The sequence below is a fragment of the Myzus persicae genome, unplaced genomic scaffold (assembly GCF_001856785.1).
Source record: "Myzus persicae strain clone G006 unplaced genomic scaffold, MPER_G0061.0, whole genome shotgun sequence".
Classification (NCBI taxonomy): domain Eukaryota; kingdom Metazoa; phylum Arthropoda; class Insecta; order Hemiptera; family Aphididae; genus Myzus; species Myzus persicae.
Genome location: NW_019101632.1, coordinates 146,361 through 174,308, shown reverse-complemented (window position 1 = coordinate 174,308; position 27,948 = coordinate 146,361). Strand labels below are relative to the sequence as shown.

Genomic DNA, 27,948 nt, shown 5'->3' with positions numbered 1-27,948 from the left:
ACGACAAAATAGTAAATAGGTAACAGTATAGTTGTAATTATTATAGTTAGTACTTAGTTGTCCTTTAAGTATAATTTGTCAACTAGTCATTTCGAATCTCGACAACTTTAACCTGCCAGACGTTTGGGTTTACAATGTACGGTAATAAGAATTAGTGTGCTCGATGGAATTCAAAGGTGCTCGTTCTATCGGGATTTGTACCAACAAAATTGGTCATGAACGAAGAACAAATTGGCTTTAACTTGGCTGATTTAAGAAAGCTTTGCAAGTCATACATTGATTATACTCGTACATACATGGATCGTGTGGAAGTCAGGCGAATCAACAAGGAGCAGTCTACGTTGGACAACTTTGTGTTCCAGTTTTCATCTGAAGTGGTGGACTTTAGCTCTCAATATGGCAGCGACATTAGCATATCTTACACAGCCAGCAATGTCACTGGTAGGCCTAGCAAGTTTCCTAACTACGGAGACTTTCCCCAGTCTTATGTTATGGTGAGTTCCTGGTGACTTATATTAGTACCTGTGCGCTTGGTATTCACTACAAGCACTGATTTGTTACAGCACAAATGTTACCTTTTCACAAACAAATTGAATTAATTATTAAATTTGAAATCTTTGATTTCAATCCTGGATCAAATTGTTTTGTGTGATCAATAATATTAAATGTTTTTATTTCTATTAACTTATTCAAATTTATTGTTGCACTTAATCCTTTATTTTTTTGAAATAACTAAGTATTCAAGAGATTATTATTTTGTTTATATCAAATGGTTTTAAATAAGTTATAGGTTTTTATTTTATCAGGCAATAATATTCTTAAATTTTTTTTTACTCAGAGGAGTTATGGACCATGGAGAGACCTTGCACCATCTCGAAAATGTCCAATTATGCCACAAAATGCAGGAAGAATAAGAAGCGAAGATTATATTAGTAAGATTGAATAAAAACAAAACAAATTAAATATAATTTTTATTATTAACCTGTGTATTACAGTATTATCATTTGATATACCAGTCGTTCCTCTGGTCATCTCTATATTTGAAACGTTTACTCCCGGGTCTGTAGTACGGATATCAGGCAAAGTTATTGACCTTCCTGATACGATGGCATGGAGATTACTTTGGGAAGGGCCGCCTCAGAACTGTAATGGCATGAGACATTCTCGTTTGTTTGCTCCAAAATTAAAATACATTAAGGAACTGGTCAAGTAAGACAAAAATATTAGTCTACTAAATTATATTGCTTTGATTAATATCAATGTTATAAAATCTTGCCCACAGAGAGATATGCATAGAATTTAATCATTCTCAATTGGACTATTATACCGAGTTAGATGCTGTATCTATGGGTGGTATTTTAAAGTATCCAGACGACGGTGAACTACCAATCATGTCTGTACCTATGGTTAGTCATACAACATCAGGATACGTTTATGATAATAATGAAGAACAAGACCAGGAGTTATTGTCAGAAGTTAGGGTTCCGTCAATGGCTTCAAATGTAAATGACTTTTAATTTTGTGTTGTTCTGAACATATAATTATTTTAGTGTGTCAATTTCTAGATACCTATGTCAACAAGTCTAGATCCATTTTTGAAACTGATCAAGAATATAGAAGAACTTGAAAACGAGTGGCGTAAAGTACCTGACATTGATTACACCTTGAAATTACCGGTACACTTTTTTTTTATCCTATTATATTACATTATTATTATTAAATTCATAACTAAATTCCTAAATTGTAACTATGCAAAAATAGAATGAATCATTGATGCAAATATTTTCATACTTGGATTTAAAATCATTGCGACTTTGTATGAGGGTGTGCAAGCGCTTCAAGAACATTTGTACGGACGGATATTTCTACAGAGAATTAAACTTAAAAGTGAGTACAAATGTTAAAAAATTACATATTTGAAGAAAAACGGATTCATTGCAGTATGTTTATAGCCTTATTGGAGCTCATTCTCCTATTCAATGCTCATTTCATTAGAGCCGTACTGTGACCGAATAACAAAGTTGGATTTATCCTGGTGTGGTATTACAAAAGGAATATTGAGCACAGCATTTAACTTGTATGTCATTTATGATAAACAAAACTTATCATTGATAATCATTTGTCTTAATTATTTATTGAATATTTAGATTTATAAAGAAATGTGGTACTAATTTAACTAACCTACGATTAGACTGTTGTGGATTTGTCAATGATGCCACATTAATTGCAATAAATTTATATTGTAAATATCTGAAAGGTAAACATATTTTCCTCGTTATGTTTTCACTAAATGTGTAATATGCAACTTATGGTTTTTCAGAATTGAGTTTAAGAAGTTGCACTTCAATTGATTTTGAGCTGATATGTCCACCACAGAGCTTCCCGGAAATGGAACGTATAGATTTTTATAGAACAAATATTACCACAGAGTGCTTAGCTTTTTACATAACTTGTATGCCTCAGTTGAAGCATATTAATCTTGGTAAATAGTTAACACATATATGTTATATAGTTTTATTCCATTGTATTGATTATATGTGTTGGTGGTAACTCATTTTAATGGTTGTTTTTCAAATGGTTAGGTTCGTGTAAACGAATTGGTTGCATGGATCATATTGCTTATAATTTGTCAATATCGAACAAGCAACTGGTATCTGTAGATTTTTGGAAAAGTTATACACTGTCTCCTACTGGACTGCGCTTTCTAACTGTTCTCAAACAACTTGAAGAAATTGATCTAGGATGGTGGTTGGTATACGATTAAATAAATAAAATACCATATTCAAATGTTGACTTGGCTAACATCTTTCCTATGTTTTCAGTTTAGCTTTGAGTATTCCTGGCGATAGTCTATTGGACTTGGTCAAATCTTGTCCAAGGTTAAAAAAAATCATTGTTGTGTCATTACGCGGCGTGTGCGACCGCGATCTACTAGCGTTTGCTGACTACTGCCCACTGTTGGAACAAATAGATTTAGTTGGCCTCAGAGCAATTACAGTTGATGCTTGCTCCAAGTTCCTAGAGAAATGTGAAAACCTAAAGTTAATGGATGTTAATTTTTGCGAAAACATTAAAGAACCTGACGTAGCAGCTTGGCGATTAAAATATCCCAATGTATGCATCCAATTTACTACTTCTGATCATTCAAATGTATATCATTACTAGATCATCACAGTAAGTTATATCTTTTCCATTTGTTTTTTAAGCCTTTGAATAAATTGTATGTGTATGTAATCAAATGCTGTAAGTTCTCCTAAATCATGATTTGTGGAATACTTAAAAGTATATTTAAATTTTTAATAATTTACGTTATGAAATATGATAAACTAAAATTTGAAATATTTGCTTTTATAACCAAATTGTAGTAACATAATTAGAGTTAAAAATATTTATTATTTATTAATAGTGAGAATCAATTTTAGTGTATTCATTTTTTAATTATTCTATAATAAAATAATATCTAGTTATAGAACACAGTTTAATCAATATTATGTTCAAACTCAAAGTAATATCATAACTTGTTGATATTTTTAAATTTTAAAAGACTTAAGTGAAATAAATATGATTAATTAATATTATAAATACAGTTTTATTTTTTCATAACTATTTCTTTCTTTGTTGTTTAATTTGTGGTTGTCATTAGTTGTATGCTTTATAGATAGATTATCATATTTTAAGTTCTAAATCACACTAACAAATAATATTATACAGCCAGACTAACTTCTGATTATTGTTTTCTTTAATATTTATTACATGAACATTTAATGCTTCTCAATTTAAGCAAATTGAATTAGGTGCTTTGTATATTATATGAATATCTATTGTTATATGTGTGTTTTCTACATTGTTAATTGTAATTCAGAATATATATATATATATATATATCATAATTCATAATATATTATGTTAAAGCAAAAACATAAATTACTTACAAAATGTGCTCAACAACATTTAATTAATTTGACTAATACACGTTTTTTTTTTATAAATTTTGTATAATAATTCAACAATGTGCAATCAATAATATAATAATTTTTAAATTATATATTGTAAAAGTAATAGTAGTAGTAATAATAATAATAATAATAATAATAATAATAATAATAAAAAAATCATCAAACAAAAAATAAAATGTATACTCTTAAAATAATCAGGACCATTAAAACAGTCGGATTGAATACCACCGTACAACCAACTTTTTTTTAGTATACCAACGCCAGTACCGTGTATTTTGAGTTTTATTTCAATTGGCTGGGAACTTTAATATACAAAATTATAGAAAATTAATAATAATATATATTTAGGTATATCAGTGAGTTTTTGTGAATTTATCTAATAAGAGAAACATGAGATTTTGAGTGTAATGGTCAGTCACAGGCATTCACTCTGGCTATTGCACTCAAGTACTCAGTTACTTAAGTATAAATAATAAAATATTTTACAAATTAAAATTTTATAAGTACCAATTTATAAATTACAGAAATGCCATTTCAGAGATGTCTTCGACTGATGAATGATATGGCATTTAACTATACAGTTATTCGTTTAAAATACATTTAAATTACATTACGTTATTTTTCTATCTATGATCTTATATAGAATAATATATGTACAACCTTAATCGATCTTATTCTGTATAAATATATATTAATGTATATAGTTTTATTTTTTAATTCCAAGTAGTGTACGCCTGTGGCGATGGTTTACAAACATGTGTGTTGTGTAGGCAATTGTAGCAGTGATGCATTTTCAGAATCGTTGAAAATATTATCACGTGTGTTTTATTTTCGTGTCGTTCTGGCCAGGAGTGACAAGAACGCCATGAACCGAAAGGCGATGATTAATAAAAATAATGAAATTATGTCCATGGTGAGGTTTGACTGGAAAAAAAAAACGAACACGAATAGATTAGATACGTTTAAACTCGGTACATAATAAAATATGGTCGAAGTTTAAGTTAGAGATCTCTTGGTGACAGTAATTGTTTGCTGCCTGTGGACCTACAGTTATGTTTATGTTGAATTCAAAACCAATAATAATCAAAAACGTTGTTGTCTGTTTACCTCTAGAAAACTATTCGACTCTAAGACAGCGTGACCAGAACGGGGACACGTCGTATTCACCCTGTTGCACTGAATGGTGTCGATGTCTGCCCACTGGTTGATTTGTAGCCCTTCGTTGGCATACTTGAACCACGAGAAGACGCTCAGCCACCGGAAATAGTACGGGATCGATCTTGAAATCAAACAATTGTAATTTATTATTATACTTAGCGTTAACTATTATTATTTTTATAATGTCATACTATTATATTCGATACAAACTCGTTGTACAGAATATTTAATTATTTATACATTTAATTTTATTGTAATATAATATACGAAAGTGATAATAATATAAAAATGCACCGTGTTTTGTGTACACCGCAACTTACCCAACATTCAAAAAGTAGCCGCCAAACAGCAGAAAAGGTATGACGATCGTCGGCCCCACAGAAAGTGCGATCGATATGGAACCACTGGCGCACGATACAAAGTAACCTGAGAAAACCAAACGAATCGTGTAGTAGAACATTATACTTAGTAAAATTTACTCAGTGTTTTTAAAATGTATTTTAATGGCACCTGAGCCAAAAAACAAAATAACTGGCTATTTATTAAGGGGCTAAGTTTAGGCAATTGTTATGGTTACACAGCGCCTCGACGTACGACAAATATCATATTATCAACCATTAATTCAATGACAATCGAAAACAATTTTACAGGAAGCTGATCAGAAAATCATTTTATTAGAATCTCGCAGAATAGTAGGATTTTGATTGATATTTTGATCCGAAAGCAGTATACTTTATTCAACTTGCTTTGGGCTCACCCTTTTGAATTAACTAAATTAATTAATAATGACAGAAAATTACTGAATAGATAAGTGATGATTTATAGACTTTAAACCAAAGCCTGAGAATTGTGTTGTTCTTAAAAACTAAGTTTGATTTTCAGTGCCGACATATATAAAATATCTATAAAAATGTTACCTATATGGGCTGTATGTCAGGTTATTGAACAAATAGAAAATGTTACATCGCAGGTTAAGTTACCTAATTTTCACATGTGGTAATTTCTTTATAGATTTGTAAATATTTATTGCATGTTGTTGGTTTGCTCCAGACGAAAATTTCGTAATTAATTCTGCACGGCAACCATAAGTTAACGTATACTCGAATATAGTTAAAATTGCCCATTCAAAACCCCTTAAAAGTCGGTCGTATGACCTCTTCTGACTCAAGCGATCGGGGTACGGAAGTAGAGATGTGTACTATACCTAAAGGTGGCTAGATATAGGTGTACTTAACATATCTTGTAGAAATTCCGATATTCGGAAGTTTCACTTACCGAACGACACAGCGACTAGACTGACGAGCGTTATGAACAGGACAGCCGTGAGGAAGTGTATGAACTTTGGGTTTAGGCCCACAATGTAGTACATGATGGACGTGAACAGTATGGGTATTACCAAGAATATCGGTACCTCGGCGAGGGTCTTGCTCAGGAAGTACACATCCGTCCGGTACATGCCGTTGTGGTGTTCCCGCATGAACACCGGAAGTTCGGAACAGAATACCTGTGTTGGCGGAAATAATCATTTAATAATAATATGGTAACTTTACTGTATATAATATGTGCAGTGATGTTTGCTGTTTTGTAAATAATTGTACGTAATGGCTAATACTGTAACCAATATTATAAATATATATTATTAGGAGTAGGTAATACTCAAGGCTGTTAACCCGAGCCTTTAGTTTTTAGTTTTACTATTTATAAATAACTTACTTGAGTATTAACCTTAATCTTATTCGTTCTTGAAATAATAAACTAATAATATGATAACTTTAGAAATTAATAAAAGTTTAAGCATGAACGTATAGTCATTTTTACTGTATTAAAAAATCTTTGTAATGAGTTGAACATTTTTTACTCAATATTTTTGAAAAGTTTTATAAAGATACTTTGGGATTGGGAGGCTATAAGCTGCCCAAGCGCTCATCACCTCCGATATGCACCACTGCCCCTCCCCTGGCCAGATTTACGGTAATTATACTCGGACTGAATAAGACCGGTATAGGTACTTACGTTTATAACTGCTAATACGTTCTGGAATGTCATGTTAGATATACACATGAACAGTGCTCCGTTGATGTTCATCACACCGTCTTGGTCCAAGTGCTGGTTGTAGAATATGAAACTTATCAGAGCGGCTACTAACTGAAATTATAAGAAAATGTATGGGTTAGATCGGGTCAATCATCGCCGTGGTTTTACCAGTTTACCATTGTCTGGATGAGCCTAATTTTGGTGAGGGCTGGTTCTTTTTTGATACTGAGCCACGACCGCCAGAAGACTGCCGAAAACTGTTCCATCCATGTTGCTTTGTACGGTGACGAGACGTTCTCCAGACCGTTCGAGCCCCAACAGTCCAACGTGCTCTGGAAAAAAGCAGAAAACCAAAGTTACCTATTTTATTTGAGTAAGCGTGGGATGTTTAAGCCGAAATTGATCCCTTGGCAACAATTGCCGTAAAATATATTGACAAAAGTTGAAAAATATGCCTCGCGGTGAAGGAGGGCCACTCCTTACACGAATGTAATATATTATAAAAAAATTTGTTTACAGGAAATCTGGAAATCCATATTTTTAGTGAAAATCCCGTCTCCGTATGACAAGTCAATTACAAAATTATTTTAAATCTCACATACAAAATTGGTTACTGATTACAGCTCGGCTCTGTCTGTTGGATCTATAAATATACTCTCAAGATACTTATTCAGCCGAGGTTTATCTAACATATAGATATGTATATACACTTACTTTGCTGGCGATAGCTAACTGTTTTTGATGTTCAATCATGTCACTCTTGTAGTTTGAGCTCTCGTAAGCCTCGCAAACAGTATCGATGGTTTCGTATGAGCACGTCTCTTGTGACGGTACGATGGCCAACAGTTGAATGAAAAAGTCCGCCGGGTTGTGGTTCTTCGGGCAGCTAACGCCGAGCCTATACGAAATTACAGACGGGATAAAATATATAATTATGTACAAAGGCCAATGACAAACTAATAAGTAATGACAGTTAAAATAATCAGAACATGAGTTAATTAAGTCAAGTCGACATAAGAACGCAGTGCTAACGTTATAAGTTAATCGTTAACAAACAATATGTTTAACACTTGCAAAGAACTAACACGATGGAATAATATTACGTATAGACGTATAGTTTTAACTCAATTTAATCAAAATAAATAATTTAGTTGTTCAAATCTTTTTTTTTTCCAATTATTGGACTCCGGTTGATAGTATTGTATTTTGCTATCGATAGTAATTAGTAAGTATACAGTGGCGCCAGTGGCGGTAATTATATTTGACCAACTGATTCAATTTACAAAATGTATAGATCTATCTATCCACCTTTACTGTAACGGTACCTATATTAAACCAATTAGCATAGAAGCTAAATATCAGGTACAATGAACTTGGTTAATTATTCTTACATCTATTCACCAGCCCAACCACCCAAATTTTTTCGTGGTTCAAAATACAAATGAACAGCTGTAAATAGTTCGGTGCCACTTTAGGAAGTACTTATAGGTGTACATATTTGAGTTTAGGCCAAAGGTTGTGCCGTGCAAATTTAAACATTTTTATTTAAATCCATACAATTAATTATTGGAAAATCATTTTCAATACATATATAAAACGTATTACTCGAGATGCAACATTTTTAGTAAAGAACCATAAATGCAAATATAAATTGGTATGTAACGATAGAAAATATATATTATACAATCTATGTATATAACTAAGTATTGTATGGTAATAAAAAAGATAATTTGGTTTGCCTTTTTTTTTTTGCTGGATTTAAAATTATTTGTTATTGAGAAGTGTGAAAGGTATATTAATACTTAAAGTATGCTGTGACTTTTAGTAGGAATAATAATGTGTAATGTGAAAATTAGTTTGGGAACTACTGCTATACATTGTTGCATTTTTGAGTTATTATGTAACTACTATTATTATTTTATCAAGAAATGCTGATGAATGATTTGTTGGTTTAATTTAATTTATAACTACAACATAAACAGGGCAATGTTATAAAATGCTCAAAAAGTATAAAATAAATTAAACAATCAATACTCCGAATACTTATAAATGTCTGTAAACTTATATATGCAGTAGAGATCAGGGAGTCCGGTATAACGATAGTGAATCCTATTAACAAACATATAATCTATGTAGTTGGTGATTTTCATCGTTAGTAATAAAATATAATATCAAAAATATTTTATCTACTTCGATATTGCAGTTGATGTGTTAATTATTTTGTTTTGAATAGGTAATTTATGTTTTTTGTATTTGGATATTTAATTTAGAACTGTTTATTTGTATTTAATATACATTATAATAGTTTGAACGTTAAGAATTAAAATTATTAAAATTATTAAAACTATATTAATGTTAAGATACGATTTGTAGATTTGAAATGTACATGGAATGAAACTATTCGTGGTTTTGAATTCTGAATCACTGAAATTGGACCACATTGTGGGTAGAAACATAGGTATACTGTTTTCGGAAATATAGTTTTCAGAATATACTATGAAACAATAACAACACAAATCCAAAATTATGACTAATGTTTTTCAAATGATAATTTTAGACGAAAAATGATTTGGCGGAAACGAAGATCAAACCTTTTTCATTTTAGTGGAAACAATGTACACCCACCGTGGAAGGGGGTATTAGGACATAAGAGTTTATATCTACTGTTTAGTATATATTATCCTAAATTCCTGCAGGGCCAGTCTTCCTCTTGACGAGGTTCAACATTTCGTGTCAGTGCGGGATGGCTAAACATTAGTACAAGTGACTATTTTCTCTATTATTATTCTGGATCAAGATTATCCGTAACTTTGTTCTGGACTTATAGATCCTTGTATCGGACATTACAATATAAGGGGTTATTACGTTTTGAAAAACTCGATGGCATCGTTGGGAGTGCCCAGGAAAGCCGTCCGACCGCTAGCCAGCAATAGTATCTTGTCGAACATGGAGTACACCTCGGAAGACGGCTGGTGAATGGTGCAAATGATTGTCTTGCCTTTAGACGCCATCGACTTGAGCACACTGATGACGTTTTGCGCCATGTATGAGTCCAGTCCAGAGGTCGGTTCGTCGCAGAACATCAGCGGAGGGTCTGTCAACACCTGTGAGACGCAGTCGAAAAACAAACGGTATGTTATGTAAAAACAAAATATGTATTTTGACTAGCTTTATATAATAACAGTATATTTATTATTTACGATGTCATAATCATCATGTTCATAGAAGAAGTACCACAAATCGCAATAACCATATAATTTATTTTATATTTGCTCTCTAATAAATTTGAAAAAATAAATAGGATCTGCAGCATTATATTTTAATAATTAATCATAGTCTTACCTCGGAAGCAAACGACAAACGTTTCATTTCGCCTCCAGATAAACCTTTAATTCTGCCAGTCACGCCGATGATAGTGTTTTGACATTTACTCAATGACAACTGAATCGGGGGAAAACAAATTGGCATAATTATTATATGTGTAACCGACTTGCATATTATATATTAACATCATTGAAACTCACCTCTTGTATGACATCTTCGACTCGAGCCATTCGTTTTTCGTACGGTATGTGTCGGTCCATCCGCACCAACGCCTGTCATAACAGTTAAAGTGTAGCGTAAGACACAGTGCTAAAAAGTTGAAACTCAGTTATAGGAACTATAATCTCGTGTAAGTAAATCATTATAATTTTTTGGTGGAGTATATTTATGCATTTTGTTTTAGATATTTCTATATTACAAAACCGTTGTATATTTTATTGCATACAGTTATTATAGTCATCAAAATAAAACATTAGTACAAATTACTAATTTTTTGTTGTACAGAGTAGAGGGAGAGGATGCGGTTACACGATCCCGACGTCTCTGCGTGTTCAGATTAAAACTAAAAAAATATTATATTAAATTCCACATCAAACTCCAGTACCACTGAAATCCTCTCATTTCTCATATACCTATTCTCAATCATACTTACTGCCCTACAACCCTCAAAGTCGTAGTTTCAAAAGAGTGTCGAAAGCGTCGAGATCTTTTAAACTAATACAGCTCAAATTAATTACTCAATATTAATTGGTTTTGAAGGGTTCTATCAATATATAGTCTCACGCATCATGTTATTCTGTTATTATTATTACACGTTTACGCTATATCATATTTATTTTTTGTGTGCGGCTAAATATTTATTATAAGTTGTCTTATTAATTAAAATTACAGGGAAACCGGAATTAGTCTTAAAAATTAAAATACTGGATCACTGGAATGTTAGCAGAAATTCGATTTCTAACTTAAGCAGCTAAACCGTAGGAATAGACGTTGGTCATTGGTTATCGTCGTATTGGTTAGGCGCGGTCGCCGACCTCCGGTGAATTTATAAACCTGACCGGTAAGACCACCACGTGGAAACGTCGGATTAAGCGCCATCATATTGTATATTTGTATAACACCATTACCTAACCTAATATACACGGTATACTGTGATCGATGAATCTATTAGTATTACTTTATTGGTTATTGTGTGGTTGTGGGTACGGTCTAGGCGGGGTTCATAGCTACTAGCTACATCATTTGTCGAGTGATTGTGTTATTTTTATCATATTCAGATTGTTGTAATGGTATTATTGTATTAATCACTGTATCACCTGTATCACTAAAAACCCAGATCTACCGGGTTGGATCGAGCTCAACTTTAGGATTCGATACGTCAGATGACATAGCTGTAAACCCGACTTTATGATGGAGAAAAACAATTTATCATTCTGGTGTAGGTATATCGGTATATGTGCCAAATTTTTGATTCAATACAATTTGATACCTATTATTTTTTTTTTTATTATTATTGTAACAACTGCAATTACATTTATCACACACTCATATCGTGTTCTCAAGTTATTATTCTATGTTATTATCATTTAATAAATTATCGGTGGTGAGAATGCCATAACCTTATAATTGCATTTAATATTTAATTACTTTGGGAACTATAGTAGGTATGCTGTCTGATTACACGACTTTTATGACTGTATCCATGTAGGCATAAAATATTATCTAAGGGTGACACAGGAGAGGAACTAGTCCTACTCGAATTACCCCTCATCCGAATGTTGGGCTTTGACCCATATTCCTATTTATTCTCACCTGGAATATTAAGTGTTCCCGGACGGTGAGCGTCCCGATGAACAGGTCGTGTTGTTGGACGTACGCAGAAACGGCCGTCAACAGTTTGCTGTTGACCGGTATGCCGTTGATAGATCTAATTCCGGACTCCATGACGTTGTGTTCACTTCTGAATGTCAGCGAGTTCAACAAGGTCGTTTTGCCGGCGCCACTGGAGCCCATCAGAGCCAACAGTTCTCCCGGTCGTGCTGAACCGCTCACTGCAACCATAAATCAATATGTTACTATAATAATATAATATTATACGCTCGGTAATAAATAAATAACACAAATAATAATTATTAAATAACGACGTGTTGCCGTTTTCGTGGTTGTAGTATCTATTAGAGAGAGAGAAAGAGAGAGAGAGAAAGAGAGAGAGAGAGAGAGAGAGAGATGCCTGCCTGAACTAATTTTATACGCATAATAAAATAATAATATGTCGACACTGGCCCACCATAAAACCGGCATCGTTAGATAACATACGTGTGATATTTACAGCGAAGAATATAATTCGTAATAATTATGATTAGTATTGGCCAGCGGGTATCCCTTAAACAACACGACGTACAAGCGGAATCATAAAACAGTAATCGACTGTTAACTGTGTCATTATATAAATTATATAGTCATAAAAATATATACCGAAACTGCACGGAAAACAATTCTTACCCGACGTGGGTAATATTTTCGTAAAGGTAGTGTAGAACTTATAACTCACCGTTGTTTAATAATTGTTTTCTTTCAGTCTTGATTTTTAGATTACCCGAACAGCACGACGTTAGCGTATCGTAAAAGTTTCGGCTTTTGCCGTTTTTCGTGTACACGTTCATGTTAGTCCACGTGTACGTGATGCTGTGGTTAGTTTGCTTTTTGGTACCCGTTCCGTTGGAATGTTCCTGAAAAATACAATTTTATTATAATTTATATTTTATCCAGAAGTAAAAATAATGTCTGCTTAAAATAGTTCAAATATTGTGGTCTAATAGTCTTATGGCTGCATATTAGTCGAGGACAAAATTCAACAGGTTATTTTTATCTTTGACATCTCTGACGGTTTCAGGACACGTGTCTTGAATTAGTTATATAGGTAATAATAATTTCCGGACGTGTGTTTCTTTGCCTGATGCCCTAAAAGAAGTAGGCACATTCTGGTAGCACCGATCTACATAAAACTGAGTGTTGTGCTGCTGTACTAAATTCAAAACGATTAATAATCAAATGTAACACATTTTTGTGAGTGGTAAAATTATTCTTGATAGGTATGAATTTATTTACGCTGATTCTAGAATATTTTTGAAACAAAAACTTTAATTTTTTTTTCATATTTAAAATATGTTTCATTTGTTAATTGTGTACTTACAATGTATATTAAAAACTTTATAGTAATCTTAATAGGATTATGTGACATAAAAATGAAACTATAATCGATTTTTGGTGTGCAGTATCTATACTACGATGAATATCCATTTAAAATCAGAAATACAATATTATTTTACTATTATATTAATATATATCATTTTTGTATTTTATTTTTGTTTCAAGTATGTACCTAATGTTATTTTACCTAAATATTAATTCAATTTAAAAATAATCTTTATATTTAATAGACTCATGTATATTCATTATTCACTATTGCATAATTATATTCAAATTAAATGATAAAATTGCTCATAATAAAAAATGGTTATCAATAATACTAGGTATATTATGGCATACTTGATTGATTTGGGGGGGGGGAGGTGTCAAGCACCCAACAAAGATTAAATTTCTGGGTCAAAATTACAAAAAGGTTGGAAAACACTGTTAAAAGGATTACGAATGATCTTTCGCAAGACGGTAATAATTTAAATTCAATCAATGCACCTATAAATTCAGTATAATTTAAGTACTCAAATCGGTAGTTTATGTCACCGTGACCCTCGTGTTTTTACTTTGTCTAAATCCCTCCATATCACTTGGAATAGGACCGAGTAAGCCCGCTATATTTCTCTCAGGACTTAATTTATAGTCCCTAAATACACATACGTATACACATAGGTATTTAGTACTTATATGACATATATGATAATAATATAATGCACCGAATACCAACTTTATCGCTACCTACGATTTTCTTTTAGCCTATTGCCAACAGGCATTTCATTCTGAATAACCGCGGTACATAGTAAAATACAGCATAGTTATAAATTACGCACATTTATTTTTCAACTGTCTTTTAATATGGTCAACATAATATGATTAGTTAAATATTCAAGATTTTTAAGAAGAAAAATTCGTTGCGTATCGGTACGTATACTGAACGTTTAATTTCTTGAACGCTTATTAAAACGTTTTATTGAACCAAATTCTAATACGTAACGATACACTCCATATCTTCATTAAAAATCTTGATTGTTTCATTATTTTGTACCTGAAGTAGGTACCCAAGTATAATTTTTTCAAGAAAAACAGAATTTGTATAAAGACTTATTTACGCTTAAAGCATTTTACAAATATTCAACTTAGACTTTGGTCTTTAAACATTAGTATATTGTCCACATACCACAATATATGTAGTAGTATATATAGTAATTAAGTTAGATCAGTCGACGGTCATTGGAGATCGGATTTGGACCATATATTAATATTTTTGTTTTATTGTTCAATTCGCTTCAACAACAATGGTTGCAAGCGTGATGTGTGTTTATATTTTTTTCTTAAATTTATAATTAGATTAGTTTATATAAATCAGTTTTTTATATCATATATTACTGTTCATATTATTAAGGAAGTGATATACGAAAAATAATTATAATAAATTATATTAATCATGTTTTTAATATTTTATTAAATTGCTTTTTGATTTTAATGGTTTGTAATATGATTAAGATGTACATGGTAGTATGGTACATCTACGTCATGCAATGATGAAAACCATAAAGTATCAATAATTATAATTATACATAAATGCATACGAAGTTATGTAACACCGGTTAACAACCACTGAAAATAATTACCATAACGAAACTGTTTAATGAACCCGGTGATTTGTCTTCGGAAAGATATTTATAATCACATTCAGATTAATGTTTACATTTCGGTCAGCGGTCACATCTTATGATAACGTGTATAATATAATGTATTGTACATTGTAGGTATATATTTTAAAATAACCATTTGTAACCATCGGTATTGACTTTTTTTATACATATTTTATATTGTAAACCTTTAAGAAATGTTTCCAGGAACTGTATTCGGACAGTTGGGTTACTTTTAAAATATTTTCCCTCGTGATAATCTAATATAAGTGAATAATCAATTTGTATCGCTTAGATAAGTTTCATAAGTATTATAGTTATATAAATACAATTTTTTGAGAGGTATCTATAGAAAATAAATTGAATAAATTGAAACACATAATCAAAGGTGTCTTCAAGAATTTTTAAGTATGCAAGTTGATGGTAAGAACATTATCTGTGTTTGAGTGTTTTCTACGATGGTTACATTTTTTAGCAAGTTAGCGTAAACAATATAGAGTTAATTAAAAATGCTCATAACTCACTTAAAAATCCTAAAAAACAAACAAACACAGATAATGTTCTTACCATAAAGTTTCATAATATGTCGATGTAATTGACCTGAAACTTAACAGTGAAAAGTACCAAGAAAAAAGTCCACGGGAATGCAAATGCCTCTATTTGCCCACAGACATGAAATAATTGTGTAAAGTGGTGTAATTAGGAATTTGTCTTAGGGGGAGGGGATAGACATTTTTTTACCATGTGCATACCTATTTATAGATTTATTTATATTCATTAAGTATATTATTAAGGAAATTCTATTTAAATTTATTTTGCAATGATGTCAGATTGTCAGCAAATAACTCCATAAGTTACAAATTAATAACTAAAGATATATAATAAAGGCCCTGGAAGGTCTATTCCCCAAATCCTCCCTTAATTACACCCTTGAGTATGTATATAATTTTGTTAATGACATTTTAACTCTAATATATAAATAGGCAGCTTCCACCAAGTAATCAAATTCAAATATTTAGAAACAATTTTTAATGGGTTAATACACCATAATAATAATAATTTTGAAGGGGACTATCTACAGGTATTTCATTCAGACCAAGGTTACTATTATATGTTTGCAAAGTTATTAATCATTATTAAACGATATTATTGCTTAAAAAATGTTTTAGGTGTCGAAAAAATTCTACAATTACCTATTTTATTCTATAAATATACATATTGAAACTGTAAAATATTATTTTGACATGAACATCCACATCCGACGTCGGTTTGTGAGCATTTATTTTAGAAAGCATAGTACACATCTTACATTGACTAAATAATTTAACATATTATTGCATTAAAAATAAAGGCTGTGAAAAAAATCTTGCACAACATACGCACATCTAAAACCGGTTTGAAGAAGAATTTATTTCCAGTTTCAACTATAGTAGGTACCATTATATACACCTATACCTATACATATTTATAATATAGGTACACACAATATAATAATATTTAATACTATGGCGCAACCTTGGAGTATACACTTAACACTTTTCGTAGTTATAGGTACTGGAAGATGTTCATTCATTTGTACAATAAGTTTAGGTTTACAAAATATAGATGTTCGTCAACTGTCAGTCACGCTCATTTATAAACTCTTAACACATACATCTATTATTTACATCCATTGGGAGTATTTTTATTTGAACTCGCGTGCGTTTATTTCTAATAATTATCAGTTATTAAAGTTATATTTTATCGACCTGCACACACACTATTATAGACGAACATATTGTTTCGTGAAAATGTGTAATCAATTTATAATATTTTATTTAAGCAGCTTATTCTTGAAAATATTACACTTTTTTCAAATATTTGCTAAAAATGGGAAATTGCGTTTTAAATGCTATACCTTATTGTGTGTATTATTTAATCGTTTGACTTTTCATAGAAATATTCATAATTGAACATTTGTACCTTAGTATAACGTAGTACAAAATATTTGAATAAACCCGATTTTAATATCGATTAAAAATGAAGTAATACGCTTAAAGATAAGAAAATATAAAAATGTTTAATTCCTTATATTATTAGTATACAGGGTGTCTCACGAAGAATTACTAGTTTAACATACATTATTATGTATATAAATATACGGGATTTTATACACTTCTTGCTTAAATCTTTAGGATGACACCCAGACAAATCCGTGTTGTATCCGTCATACGAACACATAATATAGCAAATCGTACGTTTTGAATAGTTAATTTAATTCTGTTATGTTTAATTTTAGAGTGAGTTGACCTATTACCAATTTTAAAAGTACGAATATTATGTAGTGGGCGACCAAGTTTTTTATATGTTCCAATTTTAAAGCTAGTTATGGACATTTTAAAATGTACAAACAATTTACAATTTTAAAATTCTATGTTTATCCTATGGATATGATAAACCAAATAATGTGGTTATACACTGAGATTAAATTCCAGAAAGAAAAACTTTTGAAGAACCATGTATTACATTTTTAAACTTTTTGACCGAATATATGAATCGTTATTGACATTTAAAGAAAAAAAAATAAAAATTCAACATTTTCAAAAAATATTTCAAGCACTAAACCGTTTCTAGAAAATGTAAGTATAGATATTTGGTGACAATGTTAATTTAAGGTTAATTTTTAATTTCAACACGTCTCTGTATCTAGTCTAGTCTTTATCCCACCATGCATAACAAGGTCAATTGATAGAATAAATCAGATATCGGTTGCTGTCGAAGATATTATATTGACCATTCATGTATGAATATACTAATTCTTGCAGTTGGTTGCGTAATGAAATATACGGTTTTATTCACACGTGGTTCTACTACACATGTGCCACTATTGTAGAATGTAACCTATCAATTATCACTATTATAGGATTAAGAGTTCAGAACTTCTAGCTGGTTCATTAGTTTTATTTGAACATTGCAGCATTCTATATTTGTTAAACTTAATGGTCGAATTTAATTATATGTAAATAATAAACATATTTACATTTTTTTCCAAATAGTTATATGAATGCGACCAATGCCATCAATAGAATTGTGAATATAATTAATGTATAGTAGATATTATAATATAGCTAATACAGGATCAATTATTGTACAAATTAATTTCTTTATATGTATAATATAGAAAAGGCATTGGTTTAAGTGGCACAAAATGGCGCAAAGGGCACCGTGATTCATATTTTATTTTCAACGTTCCATGTTTTCTGCACAACAAATCAATAATTTGTTGAACCAAAAATATTTTCTTAAGAAATATACGGTCTTGGGTGTTAGGCATTTTTTTGGTTCATTAAGGTAGCGCCGGCTATTAGTTAGTCTGCCAACGGATTTATTATTGCAATGGCCCGAGGACAACTATAGAGGAAAATATGATATAATCTAACGCAATATTACTTCATAAATTATTATTGCTTCTTTCTTGAGATAACGTTTCCCGGCTATACAGTAACGTATTCGGATGTGTTCCGTGTTATCACTTATCAAAGGTGTCAACAATTTACCGCACGATTTTATTAGTTATCTTTTTATAGAAACTCATTAGTCATGTGAAATAAGTGTGTAGATTTCGTAGAAATAATAGCTTCCGTTCTTTACCACAGACTTGCTGATTTGACAAAGTTCACCAAAGTAGAAAACCGCCTTCCAAATTATTAATGTTTTAGAGGAATCATCTCGGTAGATTATTATATTTAATTATATTTAAGCAATAGTCTGAAGAGGCAAGAAAATCAAAATCAACGTTCGTATAGAAGTCGATTCTGAATCGTTTACTAAACGAGTTACTAACCAGTGGGTCTAAGAAATATCCAACGGGTTTTTTTTATCGAGTTGAACAAACAACGTGAACGTGTAGGTATAATGAGCTACAGTTGAGCAGCTATATTATAATACAGCCGAATAATAGTCGACCTATTGATAATATTGTAATTTGTAAAGGATACGATTAGATATATTATATTATAATTAGAATAATATTTAAATATTTCAAATCACTCTTAGTTCGAGATATTTTCATAGTAACTTCAAATTGTTATAGAAAATTACATAATATTTATGTATTTTCGATATTTTAAAATTAATATAGTAACAATGAATAAGGGGCTATGTATTTATTTTCAAATTTCTGATCCAGCAAAACTATGAAAATATCAAATGCTTACAAATAGCATAAAATTAGTTTTGGTATTTTGGAAATATATTTGTGTATAGAAAATATTTATTTAAATAATAATGGAATGTTTAAATTGCCTATGATTAATATTTTGTGAACTATAGAATTTGGCATCGTTTAGGCCGATATTTTTATTTTATGTGTGAATTTCCAGTTTCTACATAATTTACTGCATATACGCTCATAAAAATGTATGTGTCTTTACACTGAACTATGCATTTTAATTTTAGTAAGAATATTTTTTAAAGTTCCATTTATTGAATTTCAAGTTTTTGTCCGAGAGTAATAATTTCAATGAACAATTATAGATAAAAAGTCGCCAATTGTCACCCAAAAAAAATTTTTAAAAAGAGCCAAGATAAAATCACGTATAGAAAACGCAAATATAAAAATTAATTGTTGTATATATTTTATTAGGTATCTCGATTCTCGGGTTATTTGTTTTTGAATTGCAATTTTCAACAAAATATCAGAATTGATTTTGTCAAAAGTTGGCAATGCCTAAATATTCACGTGTTCTTGTGATTTTTTCTAGATGATTGAGAAAATGATGGGAAGTTTTTATTTTTGGCTCTCGTAGTAGGTACTAACGATACATTCAATTTCCCACTAGAAACCACTCTCGGAGATAAAAATCGAAGCATTTTTTCTACTATAAAGTGTCACAGAAAAAAAACAACGACTCTTAATTGTAAAACTAAAATACATTGATCCTTTCGTTCAGGATCGAAAATGATTAACTTTTTTTTGATTATGTTGAGTTAATATTTTTCCCCATATTAACTTCAAACTTTTATAATTTACTATATCGTTTGTTAGTTATTAAATTATAAGTCGATTAACTCATGTTAATTTTTTTTTAATTTTCCATCTTGAGTATAGAACTGAAACAATGACGTTCGTGGTTTTGCACAAACGCTGTTCGATGTTTGAGAAACTTTTAATACAAACACTCACTATATTAGACAATCGATAAATGAAAATGTGAAATTACGTGATCGTGGAAACCATAGCAAAGCATTACAGGCCCTCCGCCTGTAAACAGTGTAAACCAATACACGCTGTATCTCAATATTGTAATGGTTTGCTCGACCGATCGCCACCACAGAGGGGAAATGCCCGTCAAGCTTTAGGCTATGTTTTAAAAGTATCAATTGACATTGGATCAGAAATGTCAAATGATGGGAAGTCATAACTCGCTCGGCGTCGTATTATATTACTATGCACCCGTTTTCGTCGATCAATTCGCATATATCATTATCATAGTACGTAAGATTAAAGAGTGAAGACTTCAAAGAATACGAACGAGTATACATAATATTCAACTATTATGGGAATTTGCAACTTAGAAAATATCATTTATCAGGAGCGAGTCTCCGTCTACCTATATAGTCATCATGAGGATAATTCTATAGTTAGTGCACTATGATTGCCGCAAAGGTGGTGGCGTCGTCTGCCGTCTGATTTCGATAATACTAGAAAACATAAAATAGTGATGGAAAAATTAGAAAATAAAAAACCTTTTAAATTAAGGAAATTTTGAAATTATGAACACTGAACTCAGTTCACTTTGGTTGGTTTTAAATTTAATACAAATGGAAAGTCACTCTGCAGTCTGCTGTAGAATATGTGTGAGTGTATGTCGTCATTGAAGGGCTGGTCACTGCAATGGATGTGTTAAATTTTAATTCATTGATAATTCATTGCATACAATGAAAAACGATTCTGATCGGAGACAGTTCTAAAGAAATATTATATATACCTATTTACATTGATATTAGTGATTTATTTCTCTATTGGTAATACCGTAGGAAGATCTAATTTGTCCAATAACTTTTATTAATTGTTATAAGCGAATACTGTGGTACCGCAAAATGGTGTGAACAGTTGGTAATATATAGCTTAAAACTAATATAAATAATTTGAAAATGTCATTGAGTACCTATAGTAAGTATTAATAAACTTAAAAAAATATAAGTTTCACGTGCCTACGAATGTTCGAAAAATAACTATTCTAGTTATTTTGTCGTCAAAAATATCGAATTTCGTAAAAATAACTTGAATGCCTAAAAAAAAATATAAGTCGTTTTGAGATTTTGAGGTTTCTATGAAAATAATTACTCAACAACTTATGATGAAACTTGTATTAAATATTCAAGGCTGAGTTAAAAAAGTTGAAAATTGTATTAATTTCGAATGAAAAACAATCTTGCACATTTTCATGTTTTCGACGAATTTTGAGGTTCAAATGCTCATAGGAGTTGTTGCCATGTACTTCAGCTTTCGATATATATATCTATGCAGATTTATTTATGTAGAATGCGTTAAAATTATATTGAATATTCGCATTTAGTAGTACTTTCATTTGTTTATGTTTACTTTAAGATAAGTCATGTATTTAATTAAACACGTGCACTATTGCATTATTGAGTTCTAATAGCGGTGAACTTATCTGTTTAGTTGTGGAAACTGAAAAGTGTGTTAATTATAATATAATATATCAATAAACACATTCAGGAACTGAAGACGACGCCAACAAACGCATCATACAAAATTATCATATTCGTTTGTAGATACATCGTACATACAACATACCTAATATCATAATTATTATCGTTGTTTAGAAGTATTATAATATTAGGTATACTCCGCTTGCGCTATTAATATAAATTATTTACCCGATTATTTATTAGTATTAGGTCGATAAAAGTAAGTAGACTGTTTACGAGCATAGTATTTAAGTCGTAGCTCATATTATTTCAATATATTTTAATCACGCATACAACGGATAGACAGAAGTACATTGCTCAACGCATATGTAAATTAGTCGTTACGCATTTTTAATTCAAGAATAAATGCACCGGCGTAAGGTCATGATGCAACTAATACGATATTATGAGATTTCCAAAGAAATGATTGATTTCGATTATTAACCTTTAGGCAAAACTAGTAACTACTGTAATAACATTATATAATATAGTCATCATGGTATATTTATAGAGGTTTAAAAAATCATTTTTCAACTATGAAACTGAATAAATTATAGATAAATAAGCAAAAACATAATTACAACGATCTAACAATGTTGTCTTGTTCAATACTATTGGTTCCAAAGGTTTCAAATAGACTATTAAACAATTATCTACCAGTGGCAAACAATACGGTCTATGTTTAGAAAAAGTCATTTTTTGATCGCCTTAGCAATGTTCGTTAGTGTAAGGAAAAACTATTAATCCGGCCATAGCCAATTTAATATATTTAATTATTTGAAAATAAATCGGAGAAACGTCAACAAGCTCAGTTTAATTGACATTTATTCGAAAACAATATCAAATGAAATTTATCTTCACTTTCAAATGTATAATAATAATATTGGTACAGTATTATCTTCCATCGTAATAAATAATACTCAAGTATGTATATCGAGCCCAGTCTATAGTAGTGGTTCCTGCAGTTTAGTAGCACCTACACTGATTACTGATTACGGGTAATAGGTTCTCAATTTTGTCGACCAAAGTGTACATTTTGATAAGATCAAATTTTGAATTATAGCTTTTTGATCAGCAAAATATTTTCTTCTGATGTAATAATAACATACATTTACGGTCTACAGAGGTAAATGGTAATGTAATTTACGTGCTCGTTATTCGAATTAAACAAAAACTGTTTAAATGATTTACTCGCTGATATAAATATGGTAATATACTTTAATTAATCATCAGTTATCAACCATGACTTTTTCCTATATTTGACCCTATAATTAGATTTTTCTGTAACATAGTAAGTTAATGGCTGAGATAACTCCTTCTCTTTTCCTTCTTTAACTAAATGATTAGTTGCTCTTAGGTAAAAATTAAAACATTAAATTGTATGGATCACGAATAATATAACTATATGATTATAATTAGGTTATTTAAATTCGATTCAAAAGAATATGTATTATCTAAATTAGGCAAAAGTAAACTTTCTATAGTTTAAAATCCGAAATATAGAATGTGTAAAAACTTTTTTTTTTAAATTTCGTACTTAAATAAAGTATGGTAAATCTGAGTATTTATTTAAATCTCAATAGTGAATATAATGAGATCTATTTCGATTTTTTTTCAATATTATTAGTTGTATGAAAATAGTCAAGTTTAAGTAAAAAATATTTCACCCCTTCTCCACTACCTAGGAACTATTTTGTTACACACAGATCATGTGTTTATATAGGATTAATATTTACAGTTGCATTAGAGAATAAACGAAATATTTTTAAATGTCTATTTAAAATTTGGAATAATTTAAAAATATATTTATTGAACTAGTATTATTGTACTAAATAAAGAGCACAATACATATAATAATATGTAAAGTCATAAAAATAAAAAGTAGTTGAACTACATATTGAGTTATTTTTGCCGGCTATAGTAGATTTAACATGAAACTATGGTAAGTATAATGTATATTATTTAACAGTGGTAAATCAATTTCATATTAAAATTAAACAACTTCACCTAATTGAATCTCCATAAGACCGCAGAAAATGTTCATTTAAAGTTTTGTATGCAGTTGACAGCTTAATACGTCCTTTACATATGAGTACATTATTTTCTAGGTGGCAATTTTGGAACTGGATTTTACCGTGTTACTTGTATTTAAGCTCAATATTGCATCCTCAGTGGGTAAAAGAGTATACAAAGACAACTTAGTTCCTACTCCTGGCTGACGAGTGGACGTATAGATTCTCCGTATTTTCTCTTCACACCAAATTTTAAAATTCCTTTCAGTTTCACACGTTCCCACGTTTATTTTATTCTACTTTTTAGTTCTATTAATAATACGACTACATCCATTCCATAGACATGAACATACACCTGGGCCATGAGTTGTACCTACATTTATTTTCTAGTAACATTATTTTGTTTTTTAGTTTCATTGTAATATATTGTATTGGTACAGTTGTACTTCCTAATTTCTCTATTGGGATTTAGGCCTATTAAATACATCATAACAGCATACAATTATGTATCGGTTTACGTTTTCGACGTGTATTATTCATTTTTATCACTAAACTCAAACAATCATACAGAGACATGGTGCAGTAAGTTTTTATAGTGACATATTGAAGTGTAAGCAATAGTCGACGGTAAGTTACCTCTGCATCCTGTAACCTATCCTGCTATCCAATTATAAAGTATAAACATAAGGTTTTTTCCAAAAGGAAAATAACAGTAATACTGTACTGAACAAGTACACCGCAAATTAGAAACTCGTATTTGCCAGCACTGTAAGTATTCTTCTACCTATATTGTAATTTATAGGTACTCGTATATTCGATTTTATGAACGTTCTGCTGAAATACTGTGCGTTTACGGTACAAGTTACATAGCATAATATACCGCTAGACTGTGATGTTGTGGTTAATAGAAGTTGACGACATCAACTCAACCTTTTAGAGTTTAGTCCCTCCTAGAAGTACAATATGTTTATGTATCCTATATTTGATCAAAGTCTCCGACACAGTTCAGTGCGGAAAAGAGATCCCGAAATTTCTCGACCTGATTTTGGTGCTTTATTAACGGATAGGTTTAGAGTTGTAGAGTATTTGCTTTCGGATTATTTAACCGAAGGCATCTATCTAGAATCTAAATACTATTAAACGAGCCTAACCCAACCACACTTGTCTTCTCTAAGAGATAATCATTCATCCTAGGCTAGAGGACCGTTAAAAACTGTGCAGGGCACAGGTACTCACCAGGCTCCGTTAACGGTTAACATTATTTTCTTTTTCTGGTCGGGAATTGTCGCCGTTGCTGTTGGCCAACAACGGTTTCTTCTCATCTTTGCGGCCCATGTCGACGACGCAAGGTCGGAAAGCGTACTCCAAATTGAGAACAGGGATCTCTCCTGTTCTTCAACACGATCAGTCTGTTCTACTTTATCGTACACCGCATGCAGCAGCTGTGTACTCGTCGACCGTTTTTCAATTCAGTCTTGCGCGCCGCACATTCCGCGTGGTACGAACGGATGTAACAATAATAATAGTAATAATAATAATAATAATATAATACAAGACACAAGGTATGTCAATGTCAGAGATCACCGACCGTTGATCGTAAACTGATCTTAAGCACGGGAACGGGAACGTCCGTCAGCCGGGCACCCACCGCCGCCGCCGCCGCCGCCGTCGGCATAGAAGGGGAAGACGACGAGCTGTACCGGTTACGCAACTACACGTTGAGACGGTAAAAACTAAAAACTGAAAATGCATAAACACGTAAAAGAGGAGGCACGACATCGACTTATATATACCCACAGGCGACCAGCTAACACGCTCATCTTGACTTGTACGTCTCGACTCCGATATGGGTGACTTAACTTTGGAAAATTGCCATTACATTTTTCTTTGCTTCATACGGTAAGTCTATGTCTATATAGTATTGATCATGGTAAACATGTTAACAACGATAAAATATGTATATAAAGTATAAGCATTACCTACAGTGTTGATTACAATAATTCTAACATCTATCGACCTATCGTCTATCATCAGGTATTAGGTGTAGGTATATACTTATAATTTATTTTAATATTGAAGTATTCACCTTTCTGCAAGTATTAAGTAATTTATTTTTGTTATTCCTTTCTTACTTAATAGAAGACGTCATATCCGCGTGTTGCCTCCGTCTTACAGAAGCATAAAATAGCACATATTTTGTAAACAACTATCTATTTTACTCTGTTATTTGTATTATTTGGATTGTAAGAAAGTTAAATTTTAAAATGGTATACCTTGATTTAAAATTTAAAAAGTCCTAGGAGGTGCCCTAGATAATATTCTAACCATTCAATTGAATAATATGTCAATCTGATCATTAAAAATAATTGAGTAAGACGAAATCTTTGTAACATAAAATTTATTATGTTTGGTAAGATAAGGTCGACATAATATTATACGTACCTATGTGACATTTTCTTACTGGGAGGTTAATCTCTAGAAGGTAAAATTGTTTTCCAAAGAAATTTCAACGAGTACATTAAAAAAAAAAAATTATTATTAACCAAAATGTTTATAAGCCAAACAATTAATAATTCAACTATAACCATACTAAACACAACATGTATTATTTCATACGTCAATTTTTCATGCACACAGATACAGCTGTAGTTTTAAGTACTTTAAGTTTGATGACTTTAATCATTTAGACGAATAAACCATAACCATAATTCAATAACCGATTTAGAAATGAAATGTCGTAAATGATGCTGTAACGATGTCGATGCGGAATGAACGTTATGAAGACCATTGATTGATGCATGCGATTGTGTGGTTGACGTAAACCTACGACCTACCTACACAATTATTAAGTTAATTGTATAAAAAAAAACCTAGATCACTGCATGGCTGTATCCTGTATAGCTGTTAGCTGTATGTACATGTCAGATGCATTATTTATCGTATCTAATGGTAATATTCTAATATATTATGCCATTATTATGTTTCATGACGACTCAAGTCTATAAATGGAGACTTATAAGCTTAACTGTAACTAAAAATGACACAAATGTTTTTCCTCGATAACTCTGAATTACTAGTAATGACTTATGATCATATTATGCAAATCATCATATTCTGTTAATATGTAAAAGTAAAAACCACAGACCATACCTCGAGAAAATGTCCATGTGAGGTCCAGTATAGTTTCTGAGATTCATTAATTAAAAAAAAAGTTTATTAAAGTTACTTATTGTACGTATACAAATAAGATAATAGATTGTAAATATCATTATTTGTTCAAAAAAAAGTTCTCCGTGGCCCATGATATAGTCACTGCAACACTGTTGCAGGACACTAGACTGTTATCATTCCGTATACATCTAGATACCTGTTATACGCGTATTACATTAGAAATACAACTACAGGAAGAAAACACAATATTATATCAGTGGTTCTTAAACCGTAGTCTACCGTCCCCTAGGGGGTCCGCGAGCGCGACACTTATGTCGGGATTTCACGGCGGCTTTATTAAAAAAAAATTACATTTTTATGAACAATTATATGTAGTAAAAAGAGTTATACATGTATGTTTTTATGTACCTACTTATATGATTATTGTAATATAAAATAAGTATTAAAATATTGATTATGATTACACTAGATATATTTTGGAAAAAAAGGTATTCGAAAGAAAATTGGAAGAGGGTCCATGATTTTTAAAAATCTTCAATCAGAAAAGTCTTCTAATATGTAAGAACCACTTTAATACATAATTTGATTATTTAATATTATTATTCCGTAATTGTATGATGTTAAAAATTTAACCTCCCCCACTGCTCTCTGCACAAATTATAGGTATATCGCATATGCGATAGTACCGTAGCATTGATTAAATATACATATATATTTAATCAATGACCGTAGTATTTCCATGTTTTC

The 27,948-nt window shown here is 31.0% G+C and overlaps 2 protein-coding genes across 2 annotated transcripts; one reads left to right on the top strand and one right to left on the bottom strand.

Moving 5' to 3' along the window:
* On the top strand, window positions 1–5,236 carry LOC111029891 (F-box/LRR-repeat protein 4). Its single transcript, XM_022309129.1, has 12 exons — window positions 1–494; window positions 839–932; window positions 996–1,209; window positions 1,283–1,502; window positions 1,566–1,676; window positions 1,762–1,887; window positions 1,953–2,077; window positions 2,148–2,257; window positions 2,321–2,482; window positions 2,583–2,748; window positions 2,823–3,174; window positions 5,070–5,236. The coding sequence occupies exons 1-11, from the start codon at window positions 216–218 to the stop codon at window positions 3,163–3,165; spliced, it is 1,950 nt and encodes a 649-aa protein (XP_022164821.1). The 5' UTR covers window positions 1–215; the 3' UTR covers window positions 3,166–3,174; window positions 5,070–5,236.
* LOC111029892 (protein white) lies at window positions 4,728–25,637 on the bottom strand. Its single transcript, XM_022309130.1, has 13 exons — window positions 25,267–25,637; window positions 13,024–13,201; window positions 12,285–12,523; window positions 10,673–10,744; window positions 10,491–10,589; window positions 10,014–10,252; window positions 7,863–8,046; window positions 7,325–7,480; window positions 7,128–7,259; window positions 6,390–6,618; window positions 5,435–5,540; window positions 5,064–5,235; window positions 4,728–4,880 (listed from the first exon to the last, which is right to left on the bottom strand). Exons 2-13 carry the CDS (start codon window positions 13,133–13,135, stop codon window positions 4,782–4,784), a joined length of 1,839 nt encoding a protein of 612 aa, XP_022164822.1. The 5' UTR covers window positions 13,136–13,201; window positions 25,267–25,637; the 3' UTR covers window positions 4,728–4,781.
* Between the last annotated feature and the right edge of the window lie 2,311 nt (window positions 25,638–27,948).

What these genes read in the sequence shown, in the direction of transcription:
- LOC111029892 (XM_022309130.1), bottom strand. Translation starts at nt 13,135, where the DNA reads ATGAACGTGTACACGAAAAACGGCAAAAGCCGAAACTTTTACGATACG. An exon ending in AGTTAGCTATCGCCAGCAAA is followed by an intron (nt 7,481 to 7,862) that starts GTAAGTGTATAT and finishes GCTTTTTTCCAG; the next exon opens with AGCACGTTGGACTGTTGGGG. An exon ending in ACGTATTAGCAGTTATAAAC is followed by an intron (nt 6,619 to 7,127) that starts GTAAGTACCTAT and finishes CCGCCAACACAG; the next exon opens with GTATTCTGTTCCGAACTTCC.
- LOC111029891 (XM_022309129.1), top strand. Translation starts at nt 216, where the DNA reads ATGAACGAAGAACAAATTGGCTTTAACTTGGCTGATTTAAGAAAGCTT. An exon ending in AAGAAGCGAAGATTATATTA is followed by an intron (nt 933 to 995) that starts GTAAGATTGAAT and finishes TGTGTATTACAG; the next exon opens with TATTATCATTTGATATACCA. An exon ending in GAAATTGATCTAGGATGGTG is followed by an intron (nt 2,749 to 2,822) that starts GTTGGTATACGA and finishes CTATGTTTTCAG; the next exon opens with TTTAGCTTTGAGTATTCCTG.